The following is a 16,377-nucleotide window of genomic DNA, read 5'->3' as shown; positions in this document are numbered from 1 at the left end:
TCCTTCTGCACTGAACACAGCACAAGCCATGGCACTTCTAAACCTCCAAAACTTTAGCAAAGTACCAGTGTATTCCCCAGATCTTTAAAATGGCAGCAAAGGCACTTTTATCCAAAGAAAGCCACCAATATCAGGATATAGCATCCACAAAGGCAGAGCTGCCAACCACTGTTGCAACTGATGCACACAACCAGCATCAGAGATAAGCAAGGGGAACTTCTAATTTCCAAACACAGTCTCAGCAATATTTCTCAGAAACATATTCTCCATTTCAACAGGAATTTTAAAATCCTAATAAAATATCTTTTTTCTTAATTCTTAAATTATTTGTACAAGCTGTGCAAACACCTACCAGGCAACTGACTCTGGATATGTGCTAAAGCATGCTCTAAAATTCGCTAACATGTGTTAAAGTTCTATTTTAGACCACAAAGCTTTTAAACTCTGGCTGCCAAGTTCACACACAACCCATGTGGCAGATTTCTACCTTAATCTGCTCAGTTTAAATTCTTTTGAGCAAGTGTGAAACACTGAAATTTACGCTTCTTGTACTTCACAATTTTAGAAGAAAGGGCCCAATCACATGTGAAGCTGGAGTAAGCAACAGATTATTTCTCACATCCTCTGCCATGGTGACCATGAAGGCTCTTTGAGCTGTGACATCCTGAGAGCTTCCCCACTGCTCACCTGTTGAGTACTGCTTCTTTGTCTGCCAGACGACTTTTGATTTTGCTAGTCAGGTAGTCCAAGAAGAGCGTCCAGATGTCCAAGCAAGAAAAGTAACCTTCATGCGTAGGCTGAAATACCCCAAAATTTACAATGAGTATTGCAAGCTATGGCAAGGCTGATTTCACACAATGAAAACATGAGTTAGCATGCACTTCACAGGAAGTACTTCATGCTTTATTAAAACATTTTTTAGGAGGCCACTGGAGACATTAATAGCTGTCAAAAGATGAGCAAAAGATTTTGCACAAAGGATAACCCAGGAATTACAAAGCTGGTCTCAGCATTAACCCATCTCATGGCTTGCTGCATCAGCTTCAAGCATTTTATAAATCTGCTGCCTTATCGTTATTCATATGTGAGGACAAACAGCGGTTTGAATTCACTGTGACAGCTTCTACAGCAAGGTAACACACAACAAAACCCCAACTTTGGCTTTCCATACAATACCAAAAATCACAAGGAAAGCCTCAGATTAAAGAATCACATTCAGGAGAAAGAAATGCATCCCCAAATACAAAATGAGCAAGATGGAGATGCCCTATCACTGACAGTGTTCAAGGCCAGGGTGGACGCAGCTTGGAGCAACTGTCTAATGGTCTAGTGAAGGGTGTCCCTGCCTGTGGCAGCAGGTTGGAACTGGATGAGTTTTAAGGTCTCTTCCAACCCAAGGCAAGCTGGGATCCTATGACTGCTCCAGACAACACTGTCTGTTCCAAGGACTAGCAAATAAATAAAAGCAAAACCAAAGATAAACACAAGACAAGTTGTTCTTGTAAGATGTGACCCCTGTCTCAAACTAAATCCAAGGGCACATTAAGCCATTTCCAAGTCCCCAGCACTAGATGGGAAGTGCCAGAAAGACAAGTTAATAGGTTTTTTCCTAGGCTAAATTGAGGTATCAGCTTCACTGGGGAAAACAAGCTAATCCTGCTTTCTGTACAAAACAGAAGAGAGAAACAGACTGTGGAAAAACAATGTCTCAAGGCTGTACCTGATGAAAAGTGTATTTGAACAACAGTGCCAGAAACTCAACCACAGGGAACTGGGAGTAGGATTCGATTCGTCGTAGGTGGACGCTCACAAAGAGACGGAGAAAATCCGTAAACTTCTCGATGTAGCTACAAAGGAAAGGAGAAAACAACCGAGAAAACATGAAAGATGCCACAAGGGAAAGCAATTTCATTGAAACAGTGATCAAATTTACTCAAAATCCTTTTAATAAAAGAAAGTTAAAATTAACAACCAGTAGAACAATTAAAATATAAAGCCCTGCACCAATTACCTACCTTCATTCCATTAATACCTGAAACAGTAGAAAAGACAGTCTAGTCAAAAGCAACTTTAATATTCAGGTAAATACATTTGAGTTCAACCAGGCCTGCAAATAAGCACAACCTCTCCCCACCCTAGAGGAATAATTAACAGCAGGGGTCATCTTACTGATGTAGATAGAATTAGTGGAATAAATAGTACCGCTGAGGAATTTAGCTGGAAGCAAGAAGTTAACACAGGAGTTAGCAATACATGTGTTACATTTACACAAGGTAGTGGAAGCACCATGGAGCTGAGAGCTGGGAAGAACAGTTTCTCCTGCAGTGCAGACCAACCATCCAAAAGTTTCTGAACTGAGCCCAGGCTTTTGTGACTAAATTAGACTATAAAGACAAATCTTCTTCCAAAGCATGGGACTACTCAATGCTTGGGACTGCACAAAGTGAAGGTCCAAAGGAAGCCTGCTACCAACACTTAAGGGAGTCCAGCAAGAGCACAACCTCAGTGAAGCACTGAGGGTTCCCAAGTATGCACCTAGGGGGGAATTACCAAGACCACAATGGGGTAGGTAAGCTTTTGCTGGGGATTAAGAGCACACCCTGCACAACACAAGCTTCAATCAAGGTTAGAAGTCTTCTTCATGTCTACCTATATGAAGGGTGTTCAACACTCCATTAGTTCAATACATCCATCAGAGGACCAATGTATTGCAGCATCATACACATTGAGAGCTCCAGCAATCCAGTGGCATGGCCGTGTGCTGAGAAGTCCATCCTTCCCACATAGCAAGAGCTCTAAAGTGCAAGAGCCCTTGAAGTTTTTCTTTTAACTAAAAAGTTAAGCTTAGCAAAGTTTCAGACACACATTAACAGACTGGTTTTACTGCACTGCCTTGCTTTTCCCTTCTGCAAGCTTTTTTTGCACGGGGGAAACCCTACTCTTCCTAATGACATCTCACTCAAGGACCATAAGCACTGCCAGCTAACAAAGAGCTGCAACACTGTTGGTTTTTACAAGCCTACAAAACCACATAATACTTTGAATATGCAAAAAGATTAAGTTTCCTTTTTGTTTGGCATTGCCTACTTCACAAGAGATCACTGAACATAGCTGATGGCAGATCAAACACTTCAGAAGTAAAGCTAGCAGGAAAGGAAAGAGTCCAGATCCAAACACCTCCTTCATGCTTTTAATTTTTTATTTCTTGAAGAGCTTCTGATCTCAGACCAGTGAAATTCTTACTTGGCCCCTAGCTCTGCCAGCCCCAAAGGTCCTTCTGCAGCCACTGGGCCATTGGTTGGATCCTTACTTGCCATGTTCTGGGATCTTCAAGTTAAAACCAAACACAAATAAAGCAAAAGATAGTTTAAGCTTACTCTTTTTCTGGACTAGTTTGGTAGTACCAGCTGTTCAAGACCACTTTGTAAAAGAACAAAAATAACCAGCACCATGAGAGGAAGGGAAGGAACAGGCCCAGGGCAAGCAGGTTCTGAAGACAGCAAACTAACTGAAGTTTCTTCAGCGCCAATTCTCTTCAGGATTTGATTGTTAAGGGCCCTTCCAACCCTAACCATTCTATGATTCTAGGATGTTTTTCAGTCCAAGCCAAGATGACACTTTCATGCAGTACAGCTGGACATACCTGGACACACAAGCATAGCTATGCCCTTCAGTGACAATGGGAAAATCCTCACATCCCTTTCCACAGAGAGGCCAGTCAGCCCAGAGAAAGCTCCACTCCTCCAGAAGCCAGCTAAATCTTTCCAGTTTCCAGAACACCTTAGTTACATTCCTATTTCAGACCTTCACAATGAAGGGGTCTCACAATTCCAGACACCAACAAATCTCTGTGGATAACATATCTAAGCAGCAGAACATGATGATATGGCAATATTGTATCATGAAGGCTAATATAGCTAGAGACCTCCTGCAATCTTGCCAGTGAAGGCTGCTTGCTCATGTTTTCCATAAAAGAAAAAACAAAGTTATACAAGAGATTGTGGGGTTCCAGGAAAGCTTTTCTGAAATCCAGAGTGAAAATCCTGGCACTCTGTGCACACACCTTGTATGCAATGGTGGCACATTCATACATGTCTTATTTCTAGGACCCAGTGATACTGAAGTCAGAGCAAGTTAGTAAAAAAGTGAACAAACAGAATTTACTGTTAAGCAGAAGTCATGATTAATCTGAGTTTATCACCCCAACGTTACACATCTGAAGAGATGGAAAAATGGCATTTTACAGAAGAAATATGCAAATAATCTCTACAAATGGACCCACAATTTGTTTCCTAAATTTGTTTTTATTCTTGATATTAAAAAAAAAACAACCCCAACAAACCACAAACAAAAAAACCCAAACAACCCAACAAAAAGCACCCAAAAGCTCAAAGTCCTTGCAGCTGCATCGGGGATCAAGTTTTACACAGCAGCACCATGTATCTGTAACAGGACACTGAGCACATTCACGCAGTCACAACCTATTTGCCACCATCAGCCCCAGCCTGCCAGGCTCGCCCATGGTAGCAGCTTGAAATGACAGGCAGCCTTCAAGCTTCACAAACTACAGGGTTTAAACCAAAACACCCTCCAAGCCCTCACCTCTTCCACCACCCTGCCAATAGGTGGATTCAACCACTCAATACAACAGCAAGACACTGAGGGTGCTGCGGCGCTGGCACAGGTTGCCCAGAGAAGCTGTGGCTGCCCCATCCCTGGCAGTGTTCAAGGCCAGGTTGGACGGGGCTTGGAGCAACCTGGTCTAGTGGAAGGTGTCCCTGCCCATGGCAGGCGGGGGTTGGAACTGGATGAGCTTTAATGACCCTTCCCACCCAAACCAGTCTGGGATTCTATGGAGTAGGGATATCTGATACCAAAGAATTAAGCTGATACAGGCAAAAAAGGTGGCAGTAACAGTGTGGAAAATAACAACACAGTCTCCCAAGATGCTGTGTCTTCCTTGCTGCCTCCTGTCAAGCCAGACAGCCCCTGCAGCAGAGCCATTCACTGCTGCCATAATTGGAGCTCCAGAGGCTGTCTTTTGGTGGTGTATTAAAAAAAAAATGTAAAAATGAAAAAGCAATGAAGAAACTGTCACATCTCAGTGACATGACTTGTAGTATATCTACCCACTCTTTGTATGTTTGAGTTCAAGCAGAGAAGGCAGATACCGACCAGGAAAGGGGATACTGCAATGCCTTTACCTCACTGAGCCTCTTCTGTTTTCTGTTACAACTGAATGAAGGGCAAGTTCAGCTCTTGTGCCACCTCAAACCTGCAGTCAAACAGTAACGAACGGGGGGAAAGGGGAGGAAGAGGACAGGAAAGAATACCAACGTGTGCCACCATGGTCCCTTAGCAAACTCAGCCCCTCACCAGAACCTTACCTGTGGGCACCTACCTTTCTGCCTGTCTCCCTCAGCACAGTACTCTGAAAAAAAGGTGATTAGACACACCATGCATGACTACAAGGTAATAAAGACTGTCCTTTAGAAAGCAAAAGGCCCTAGCATTGCTACTTAGCTGTTGGTTGCTCTTACCTTTCATCCAGTTCCTCTAGCCGGCTCTTCACCGTATGGGCATTGTTCTCCTTGGTAATCTTCTGCAGGAGGTAGAAAGTCTGCTGGAACATCCGCAGCAAATACTCTTCAAACTCCATAGGCACACAGTTCTTAGACATCAGTTCATTGATGCAAGACATAGCCAAGATGCCAAGGCGGCCGCGCTCCTGTCCCAACACTGAGTTCTGGTTGCTGCCATTGACAGAAGACATCTTACGAACACGGGTGTCGCAGCCAAAGCGAGCAAAGTGGAAAATGGTGGTGAGGAGTGATGGAGTGATGCTAGTAGATAAAGGGATCCAGCTGAAGAGGTGTGCCAGGCACTCCAGCGCCAGGGAACATATGTATTCACTTTCTGTGTCAAGGATGGGGATTGGCTGGTTCAACAGTTTGGCTGCACTGGGACTCTGCAACAGGCTACTCAATAGGTCACCTGGGAAACAAAGCACACATCTGCATTATAAGTCAAGGCAATTCCCTTCAATAGCTGCATTGACCAGCCCTAGCTGAGCCTGTGGCAGTCAGCAGGTTAGTGCACAAAGACTTGTCTGAGATGAACTAGGGATTTTTCTCTTCAGGAATTCAGGAGTTTTGATCAGATCTTACATCAGATCAGACTGGGAAGCACACCCACAGTGTTTTGGAAAACAGCAGTGCCATGGCATGTATTTTAGGAATTTAGGATAAATTCACCCCCCTCACAAGGTCAACCATCTTTGATGTAAGCTTGCACGAGTTCTCTGGCACATCCATGTTACACTGAACCTTGGCAGAGTTGCGTCTGCTTGTACGTGACAGCTTGTGGATGATGTAAGAGCAGATGTTCTGAGTCAGACCAAGAAGCCTACTTAATATGGTACCTGTTGTCAGTGACCAAAAGCCCAGGCAGGCACCAACCAACATTGCCCAGCCTCCAACCACTCGCCTTACAAAGGTTTCCCAAGCCAGGCAGGGTTTTGAAGGATTCTCCACAGCCTCAGGACTTATCTCAGAATCACAGAATGGTTAGGGTTGGAAAGGACCTTAAGATAATCTACTTCCAACCCCCCTGTCATGGGCAGGGACCCGCCTTCCATGACTTTATCTAGTTTTCAACTGAAGACATAAACTCAGTTGTTTGCAACAATTCTGTGACAGAGTTCCATAGCTTAACTATACATCACACAAAGACAGGTTTGGTTAGGGGCTTTGTCAGCTGATTGTTTCATTTCCTATCTTCTGTACCCAAACAGGGAGAAGAAATCATCTCTTTCCATTCACATGTTACTCACTAGGCTTCTGCTGCAGCTCCTCGCTCTCAATTTCTTTGAGAGTGTGAAGAGTATTACTTTTCTTGTTACTTATATGGAAGCTATTCAATACCCTCAATCATCTTTACTGCCTTTTACAAAGCTATCATTTCTACTCTACGCCTATTGACAAAGGAAGACCAGAACTGCAGCCACTATTCAAGGTGTAGATGAACCTTAATTCCACATTGTAGCAGATAGCTATTTTTGACTGCTACTGACCTAATTTTTTTGTTGAATGATATGGTGCAATGCTCAGAACAGAATTCTGCATACTGAAAGTGAGTTTGGAACCTGTGATTTGGCATGAGATGAGTGTATATATATATATACACACACACACACATATACACACACACAAATAGAGAGAATAACCCAAACACAGGTTATACTTACCTGCATTGTGTTTCACCTTCCATTTGCCCACAGACATACAAGACCTTCCTGTAGGTCTTCAGTCACACCTTCCTCACCATTTTGACCATCTTGATGCCCTTGACAAGCCTCCTTGTCTCTTTACTAAGCCCTCTTCCAAAGTCTCTTAACAAGTATGTCCATGAGCACAGTTCCAAGCAGTATACCAGAGGTGACGTCCTTTCTCATGGCAAGAGGGGACTATCTCCACTTACCTTTTGTCTCCTGTCTTCTACCCAATGTATTAATGATCCAGAGATCCCTTATCCCTAATGGTCTTTGCTTTCTCTAAAGCTCTTGCCACAAAGCCTTGTTGAAAGCTTAATGGAAATCCACGTGGACACCAGCAGGTCAGCTGCCTTTCTCCACAGAAGCTGACGGCTATCTTGCAGGCTTCCACATGCTGAAAACCTATTCACCCTCCCCAGGTTATTCAATACTCTGGAGTACAAATGTCTTCACCTTTAGAAATCCACAGGCACTTGCTACGTTACAGAACGTGAAGCTCTCCACAGAAAATCCAAGTAATCTTTTTCTTCTTTTTTTTCCCTTTGGAAAGTGAAATGACCCAATGCACTAGCAGTATGAAAATAACAGGTATGATTTACTGAGCTGTTTCCAAAGCACTCAGAAGTATGCATGGTGAACAGATCCCCCTTAAGTCCCCATTTGTCATCAAGATCGATGTTACACATCACTAAATTCATAACTCCCTGCCATACCTTATCGATGTTTATTTCCGCTCTCCTCCAGAAACTTCAGGCATCATGCTGCTTCGGTGGAATTAGATAACCCTGCACTCAGCCTTTACATAAAAGCAGCCCCCATGGTGTCATACACAGCTATACATAGGCTGCAGTTTGAGAGCTGCTTGCACTGTGTTTTTACAGAAGCAGATATGCTTCTTCCAAATGTCCACTCCAGCAAGTTCCACAAAAATCAATGAGAATCAAAGACTGACATCTTTCAATCCATCAGCACCAGAAACTGTAAATTTGGGCTCTGTGACTCCTAGCAGTCAGTGCTTTGCACCCAGTTAAATTACTGAAATTCAGATTTTAAGTTATATCTGGTGTCTTTGCAAAGAGGTGATAAATTTACAGGATCAAATGTGTTTGTGCACAAGGAGAAAACTCTCAGAGGGGCTGGAATGAGGTTATTCTGCACAAGTCAGCAGCAGCAAACATTTCTGCTTCTTATTTGTTCACCATACGCGGCTGCATACATCTGATGAAGGAAAGAGCTATAAATCATGCACAGCTATTTGGATGCCGAGAGATTATTGCTGAGTAAATTCTATACTGATGCAGAAACTCAAATGTTTCCCAACGTAGGATGTTGTCAGAGTTCCTTTGCTAAAGCAGCATGAGAAATGAGTTTAACATTGTCTCTAAGTGCTACTTAAGAACTATGCAAGAGTTCTTAACCACTCTGCTTCCCTGTACAAAGCGAGAAAGCATAGCTTTTTCAAGTTCCTAAAGAGATTTTGGCTCTGATGGAGGATATTAAATATTTATAAGGACTCTGAAGCCTACTTTCCTTTTTGGAGCACCTTTAATTTCACCTAAATATAAGGAGAAAAAGATGGTGGCCTCATCTAAGCAACAAAAAAAGTTTAAGTGTCAGCAGTAAACAGGAATCCTTTCCTGCACGAATGAGACTCAAATATAACTATGTGGGTAAAAAGATTTGGTCAGCTCACAGACTTCACAGATTTCACAGACTTTAAGGACAGAGAAACAATTAACATCTCCAGGGCAGAATTTAATGTCAGTTTCACTAAACCCATGTTTGTCCTATAGTTCACCTTCCAATCACACATTCATCTCTGCCTGCAAGTAAGCACCCATAAATGTGCAATGCTAGGACTGCCACTCACCACTACAGACTTGTGTATCTGTCTTTAAACCTCATAGGTTCTCCATGTTAGCAACTCATGTTAGCAATTCCATCAGTACTCTTCCTCCACTGTGGATCTTTCAACTGTCCTCAAATAGCCACCCAAAGGACATTTGGTTAATAACGAAAATGAAGATAGTTCTTCATGAAACCAGAAAGTGAGTAAGCAGTAGACAAGAGGGAAGCACTCAGTGCTCTTCCTTTTGGACTTCAAGAACTTGAATCACAACCAATTCTAACATGGAAAGAGTAGCGGAGGCAGAGCACAAAAGAAAAACAGAGAAATTTTCCAATGAACAAGTTTGCATAAAAGGACTCAGTGAAACCAAGCCTGAACTGCTAGAATAATTGCAGGGTTGTCTCCATTACTAGCAATTACTTTGAAAAGATGCTGTGTACAGTTTGTTTTCCCTGAAAGGGGAGAAAGGAAAGACCCAGAACAGAAATGCAGCATGCTTTCACTTTGAGAATGTAATCTAAAGTCACAAGGTGAGTGCACAGGTGGATGAAAAGCTGCCTCAGCACATGCACCATACAGTAATTCACTGAGGAGCTGAGAGGACACTTCGCACAGGCTCCCACCAGCAATCAGCCCAGAATTCGTTTCACTGGTTACTTTTTATTACAACTTTAGACAACAAAACAGAGATCTTCTGGGTTGCATCAGTTTAAGTTACCAGCACCTTGAACCAAAAGAGTGTTAGTTTTTTCAAAGTTAATTCTGGAAGCTGCTGTTCATGGTACAGCACTCTCTCCTGCAGGCATGGCCTTGGATGTACCTGCATTAACCAGCATCTGCAGCATACACTTGGGCTCACCAAGCAACCCAACCTGGTTTGTACCAACACAGAGTCCTTGGCCACCAAGGAACTGACTACCAGCAGCTGACACCAACATAAACCACCTTTTTCCCATGGAAGACCCAATCTTATGAAAGCACTGAGGCTTTTGCTGCCAGGGTGGGTGAAGCCTGCACTCCTGCAGCACACTCGCTCTTGCCAAGTAACACAAGTCTTGTTTTTTTCTGTTAATATTTTATTTCTTTCAACCTTGTGCAAGCTACAGCAAAATCCACTCTCTCTAAACACATCGAAATATTTCTTCCCATTAAGTATGTTTTGTATACAGCTATAAAAGTGCCTTAAGCTCTTCTACAGGAAAGAAGCACTTGCAATTCTGCCCAGACTTAAAAGTGAAAGTTTTAACACTCAGCAAAACATCAACAAAAGCTTAGCACAGGCAGCTATCTTAAGCTACTAGTGCAATGTGGCCACAGGGAAGTGAACTGCAACTCTCAATTAACTGTTTAAGGTCCCAAAGACACGAAAGACAAAGTACAACTGTGTTAACTCACAGAACAAACAGCACCAAGCACACCTGGGTATCAGTATGACCCTGGAGAAGGAAATACTGGATCCACAAGCCTTTCATCTTCCTACGCACAACTGGGTTCCAGACCCTCAGCCCTTCTTTTTCCTTGTTAAAAGCAGTCAGAGCCAAGATCAAACAACAATGATTTGCTTTCCAAGGATCAGGAACAAAGACACTGCAACCTGCTGGACAATGCTTGGGTGAGCGAGAAGTAACAACAACCCATGTTACATCAAGGCACAAGAGAAACTGGTAGTCATCAAGATGACCATGAAGCCTGAGGTGACCCTAATGCATCCACCCCCTATTTAGACTTAACAGTATAAACGAAGTGTGAGCCAAGTATGCAGACATAGAAATAGATTCTCTATTTAAGGTAACTATAAAAATATATGTAAATGAGTTTAGATAAGTTACATACCCATGCAAAAGACTAACAGGAATAAGTACAAAACAAACTTCCAGTGTATATATATACATAGACACACAATGTTCTAGCCACCCTTTTTTTTAGTTAGGTCTTCAGTTTTGCTCCACTTTGGCTTTTGATGCACTTACAGCTAAAATTCAGAGAGGACAAAGCCAAATCCCTGATGTTAGAGCATTTTGCACTGTTACTTCAGAAAGCTTTTTGCCATCTGAGGATAAAAGGAAGCTATATGTGCACTTTACAACAAGGTGGCATTTTCTGTGGGGCGTCCCCTGCAGTGGAAATTGCTTTGTGTAAGGTTTGTCTTTCCAACCAGGAATTTGTTGTCCTATGAAAAGCTCTAGGAAAGGGTTATTACAAGAGATTAGACAGCAAAGAAAGGAATCTGTTCCTGATGTTGCAAGTTTAAGCATATGGAAATATCATCTTCTAGCTTTAGCCATCCTTACCACTTTCTCCTGAAGTTGGGGATGGTGGTGGAGTGGCAGCAGTAGCGCTGTGCTTGTCCCAGATGCTCTCCAAAATACCTGCCCAAAGAGAGATTTTTCAGAACAGCCTGCTAAGAGACAGACAGATCAACAAACATAACGGAGTCTGCAAGAGAACTTTGGTAGAACTCATCTTAATTTTTTGACAAGAAACACTGTCTTCTCTTAGTGAGCTCAAGAAAATTACCAAGTGCTTATATACGTAATCCCTCTTAATAAGGAGGAGGATATATGTAGCTATACAGCCGCTCTACTGCACGAGTTGTTTCACAGTAAGCTGACCCAAACGCCTAAAGGTAGAGTCGAATGTTCAAACTACAGGAGCAGCCACTACATTGCCAACATGTTGCTTCACTGAACCCAGAATGTTCTAGCATCTTAAAGCTGGTGAAGGATATTTGTTTCAAGGTTCAAGAGCAGTAACTCGTACCTGTGAGAAGCCCAAGCACTGTTTGCACCTGGTCTAGGAGTAGCTTGCGGAGCTCTTCTTTCCGGGCCACGCTAAGATCTTCCCTTGGACATGCCAGCTCTTCCGAAGTAGTTTTCAACATAATCAGGCCCAGAGGAGTGGTCACAGGAGACTGAATTAACTGAGGGGAAAACATGAGTGCACCATGTGATGATGGCATTCTGCAAAGCACTCAGCTGACAAGTGGGATTATCAACACTGCTAGCAGTTTACAAGTGCTTTAAAACCAAGTATCAGTTCCCACAGTTTGCAGTGCTGCATGCTGAAGGAAAAGAACTGCAAATATTTGTTTTCCTGAAACAGTAATCTATGATGTTTCAACAGTTAAGTACCATGGGAATCCCTGGGGTTTCAAGAGAGCTTTCCTAATGTCATTGTACACATTCTCTGTTTCACCATGTTTACCAGGAACAGTCTGTTGCTTCTGCCTTCTGCTGACATCATCACTTCTCAGAACTGCCTCAGCACCAGCAGTTTCACCACGTAACAGGGCTGCAGCCACGCTGGGCTCAGGAGCCTGCACCAGCAGCCAAGCAGTCTCCCACTAAAAAGCCCTCTCCATGCAGACAAAAAGCTGCAGTGAACATCAGCTGACACCAGAACACAGCTGAGGGATCCAACCTCTCCTTGCCTCTGTATCACATCTCAAACTGTAAATTTTATTTCCCCTAAAAACAGTAACTTCCACCACATGCAGGAAGAGGACCAGAGAAAGGGATTCTTACTCTTGGTAGCCACTGTGATTATTAGAGACACATTCAAGTGGGACAAAGCTTTATTTCCAGCTGAAAGAGAGTACTGCTCTTCGCTGCTGACCTGGAACATCCAAAATGGTTTACACACTACCCCCTCTGGGAAAAAGAAGACTAAGGCCAATCACAATTACTACAACTAATCCTTGAAGTAACAAATTCTGTAATACAGCCTGACTTGGGTCCTAATCTCCCTGACCCTCCAAGCCAGAGACAGGCTGAGTTAACACTGCTAAGGCTACACATCGGGGAAAAATGCCCATTCAAAAGCTCTTGGTCTAGATGTACATGAGCTTGGCTTTCAGAAAGGAAGCACAATGGCACAGAAGCAGACAGCTAAAGAAATAAATGAAACACACAACTTGTTAGGAAGTTGCAAAGAGTCTGAATCTTCTTCTCTCAGAGTATTTTCTGACAATACCAGGAAATTTAGCAATACCTGGACTGGTACTTCAGTAATTTTAAACAAAGTAGAAGCTTCTGTGTTTGCATAATGACAACACAACAGTCCAAGTCACTTCTCTCCAGCCCTCAAATGGTTCAATAAAAGGTTTGCAGTACTGGGATACAATTTAACACTAAAGAATGAACCAGTTGCTTTAAATGATCTCAGTAGTCTCAAGACAGGAGTCACCCGCAACTCCAAAAGCAACTCATTCTGCTCCTGTGCTACTCTTCATTAGTTAAAGGTCTTGAAAGTCAGTATTAGTGCTTTAATTCCACTTTCTCTGAGTATTTTTGGAAGGTGCTACAGAAGTTAATTTATAGGATCATTTTCCTCTGCAGTCGAGTCCAAAAAGAGAGGCTTAAGGAAAAACAGATTCCCAAACTGAGCTCTGCAATCACTCAAGATAACCTCCAAAGCAAGTAGAAGCCCAGACAGCATTTCAGCTCATATTCAGGTGAAATCAAAGCTTAGACAGCTGTCTCATAATCAAATTGACTACCCAGGAAAAAACTGCAGCATGTCGCACTACATCACTACAGAAAGCTGTCTGAAAAGAAATTACACGAGTTAGTAATAGGCTCTGTAGGCCAGGTTAGCACATTTTTAAATTTGAAATTAATACTAGATCCATTTCTCTTAAAGAAACTCATGACACTCAAGGACTTTGATTTATTTAAATAACTGCCTGTGGCTTGTCTGTAGGCATCGCTGCATTCAATCACCTCACTACGTCAGCAGAAAAAAGACTGCGCAGCACTGCAGTTTACACTCAGTCACCTTATGCCGATTATGACTAATTTTAAGAGAAATGGAAACAAGGTCCTTAAACCAAAAGAGGAGGTTTGCACCAGCCTCTTCAGGCTCCAGTGGCAGCGAGCTGTTCACTGGGCTTGGGCTTCACTCTGAAGATGCTGAATTACAACCAACATTCAAACTAATGGCACTGTCTCAACCAGGATCCTCCAATACATACTTTGGTCTTCCTGCAAGAGCCCTCTTAATAAACACCCCAACAATGTTCCACCTGTGACTTTACATGATGAGGCACCAAAGGTTTAGGGTATCTTTGGCTGTTAGGTGAAACATCTCCAACAGCCACATTCAGAAACTTCATTTGAGAGAATCATCCAGTGATGCATCCACAGTGTTACTGACTTTTTACCTTTAAAGAGCCCACAACCCCTAAATTTTCAATAATTACTCCTGAATTCTTCCCTGTGAGGGTGCTGAGGCACTGGCACAGGTTGCCCAGAGAAGCTGTGGCTGCCTCATCCCTGGCAGTGTTCAAGGCCAGGTTGGATGCGGCTTGGAGCAACCTGCTCTAGTGGAAGGTGTCCCTGCCCATGGCAGGGGGTTGGAACTGGGTGAGCTTTAAGGTCCCTTCCAGCCCAAACCAGTCTATGATGATGAAACAGTTAAAATCCAAACTGCAGTTGATACTTGTTGCTATGTCAAAACACATTAACATAAGAAAAATCTCATGTAGGAAGCTAAGGTTCATCTGCAAAAATTAAAAAGGAAGATGAGTTTAAGAAGCAATTTTGCTTTTCATGTAGTTTTTTAACCTCTGTCAAGTCACTACTCAAGGAAACAAAACAACGGCTCTCCACAAATTCATATAAGTTTAATACAAGTTTTCTCTTTATAAACTCCTTACCTGCAAGATGTTAGTGAAAAAGTCATGGTAGAACATTGGCCAGTCTTGCCGGCCAATATCCACGATGACTTTGCAGAGCTTGTTCCTAATGAAGTAAGGCAGAGTTTTATGGTGAGCCAGAAGGAGCTTGGGCAGGCAGCTGCGGATCTCCATTTTGTCTTGAGATGGGACCCCAAGCCACATCTTATTGATTAGGTTCTGGAAAAGAAACAGACCTCTCAAACGAGCTCATCTTAGACCTGCTTCATTGACTTAAACGTCAAGAGAGCTGGACACAGTACGGGGTCAGAGCGCCAGGCAGAGCAGCTGCATCATACATCCGTGGATTGACTGTCCCTGCCACACTGCATGGACAGGGGAAAGGTTATAGTTTTCAATTCATCCAGGCCTCACACTGACCAAGGCTGAGCAGTACCTATATTTGTTGTAGTTCAACCTTCACTACTGCTGTGGGCAGACCTACATGTAATGAAATGCATGGGTATTAGCAGGTTAAACAGATGTTTCTCTTTTGTTAGAGCTCCAACACCTACTTCACCGGGCAAAGGGCTCAAATTTACCATCTTTTAATAGCTCAGCAGCCCAGTACCAACCCTGATACCTTTACCAACAGGTAGAGTGTGTGCAAACTAAGCTAGGTAGAACAAGAGCAGCTTCATGGAGGGCAAACCCCACATCACTAACTTGGAATAAGCTTTGCTACCTAAAGGACTACTCAGGCAACTGAAGACAGCGACGGCTCAAGCTGCTGAACAAAACCCATTGAGCTTTCCAAACCACACTGCATGTAGGTTCGAGATCTAACAAAACCCACCCCCACCACAAGAGTATCAGATCTGTACAAGCCCTCCGACAGGAGAGTTTCACACACGATGGGTTTCAGTACCCCAGGAATAGCTGCTTCTGGAAAACACCATCATTTCTATTAACTGACAAGTGTCAGCAATGTTGCAATTTTAACTGGGTTTGGGTCAAGCAGAACTGGTCTGACATGCCTACAAATTATTTCCACCATCCTTTAATCCTGGATGCCTAGATCTTCCCCGTGAAAGAAGGGGGAAGCATAGTCTTTTATGGAGCAGAAAAAAAAAATAAGAGGGGAAGCAAGTTCAGTTTTAGATGACTCTGATGCCACCTGGGTCTCCTTAAGCTGGAAGGTCACCAGAGTGACTGCCTTGCAGTGACAGGGCACCACTTTAACTGAAAGCTTTTAGTCCACTTAAAGCCAGACAAAATCCTTAAGAAGGCAGAGTTGCAAACTGCTTTCCTGCCATGCTACAATCCCATTGAAGAGCTCTGGAGCATTAGTAGCTGAGTCTCTCAGAGTAACTTACTTAGGGGACCTGCTACTGAGGCAACATTTATACCCATCTGCAGGCAGGTAGCTTGGGGAACCCATAAGCAGGAGATGCCGCAAAAGGGGTTTCTTGCAGATAATGGAAGATTATTTATAGTCAAAGCAGATCCAATTCATAGCGCAGACTTACAGAGGTATCAGTTGAGAGTGTAGAGATACAGAGGTACTTTTACACATTAAGTTCCTCAAAAAGGTTGCTTTCTGGGTGCTCTCACAGAGAAGATCCAGAAGTTATTGCTTAA

At 43.0% G+C, this 16,377-nt stretch overlaps 1 protein-coding gene across 5 annotated transcripts in view; it reads right to left on the bottom strand.

Moving 5' to 3' along the window:
- Positions 1-16,377, bottom strand: part of XPO6 (exportin 6) — a 55,197-nt gene that overhangs the window by 19,101 nt on the left and 19,719 nt on the right. For all 5 annotated transcript variants that reach the window (XM_080617761.1, XM_080617763.1, XM_080617762.1 and 2 more), the window contains 6 exons: positions 14,779-14,976; positions 11,883-12,042; positions 11,414-11,491; positions 5,541-5,994; positions 1,721-1,847; positions 688-797 (listed from right to left, as the gene is read on the bottom strand). In XM_080617761.1, the coding sequence (XP_080473887.1) occupies positions 688-797; positions 1,721-1,847; positions 5,541-5,994; positions 11,414-11,491; positions 11,883-12,042; positions 14,779-14,976 (1,127 nt within the window). The remainder of the gene's footprint in view (positions 1-687; positions 798-1,720; positions 1,848-5,540; positions 5,995-11,413; positions 11,492-11,882; positions 12,043-14,778; positions 14,977-16,377) is intronic.

Source organism: Psittacula echo, assembly GCF_963264785.1.
Source record: "Psittacula echo genome assembly, chromosome: 5".
Taxonomy (NCBI): domain Eukaryota; kingdom Metazoa; phylum Chordata; class Aves; order Psittaciformes; family Psittacidae; genus Psittacula; species Psittacula echo.
This window is presented reverse-complemented; position numbering and strand designations above follow the sequence as displayed.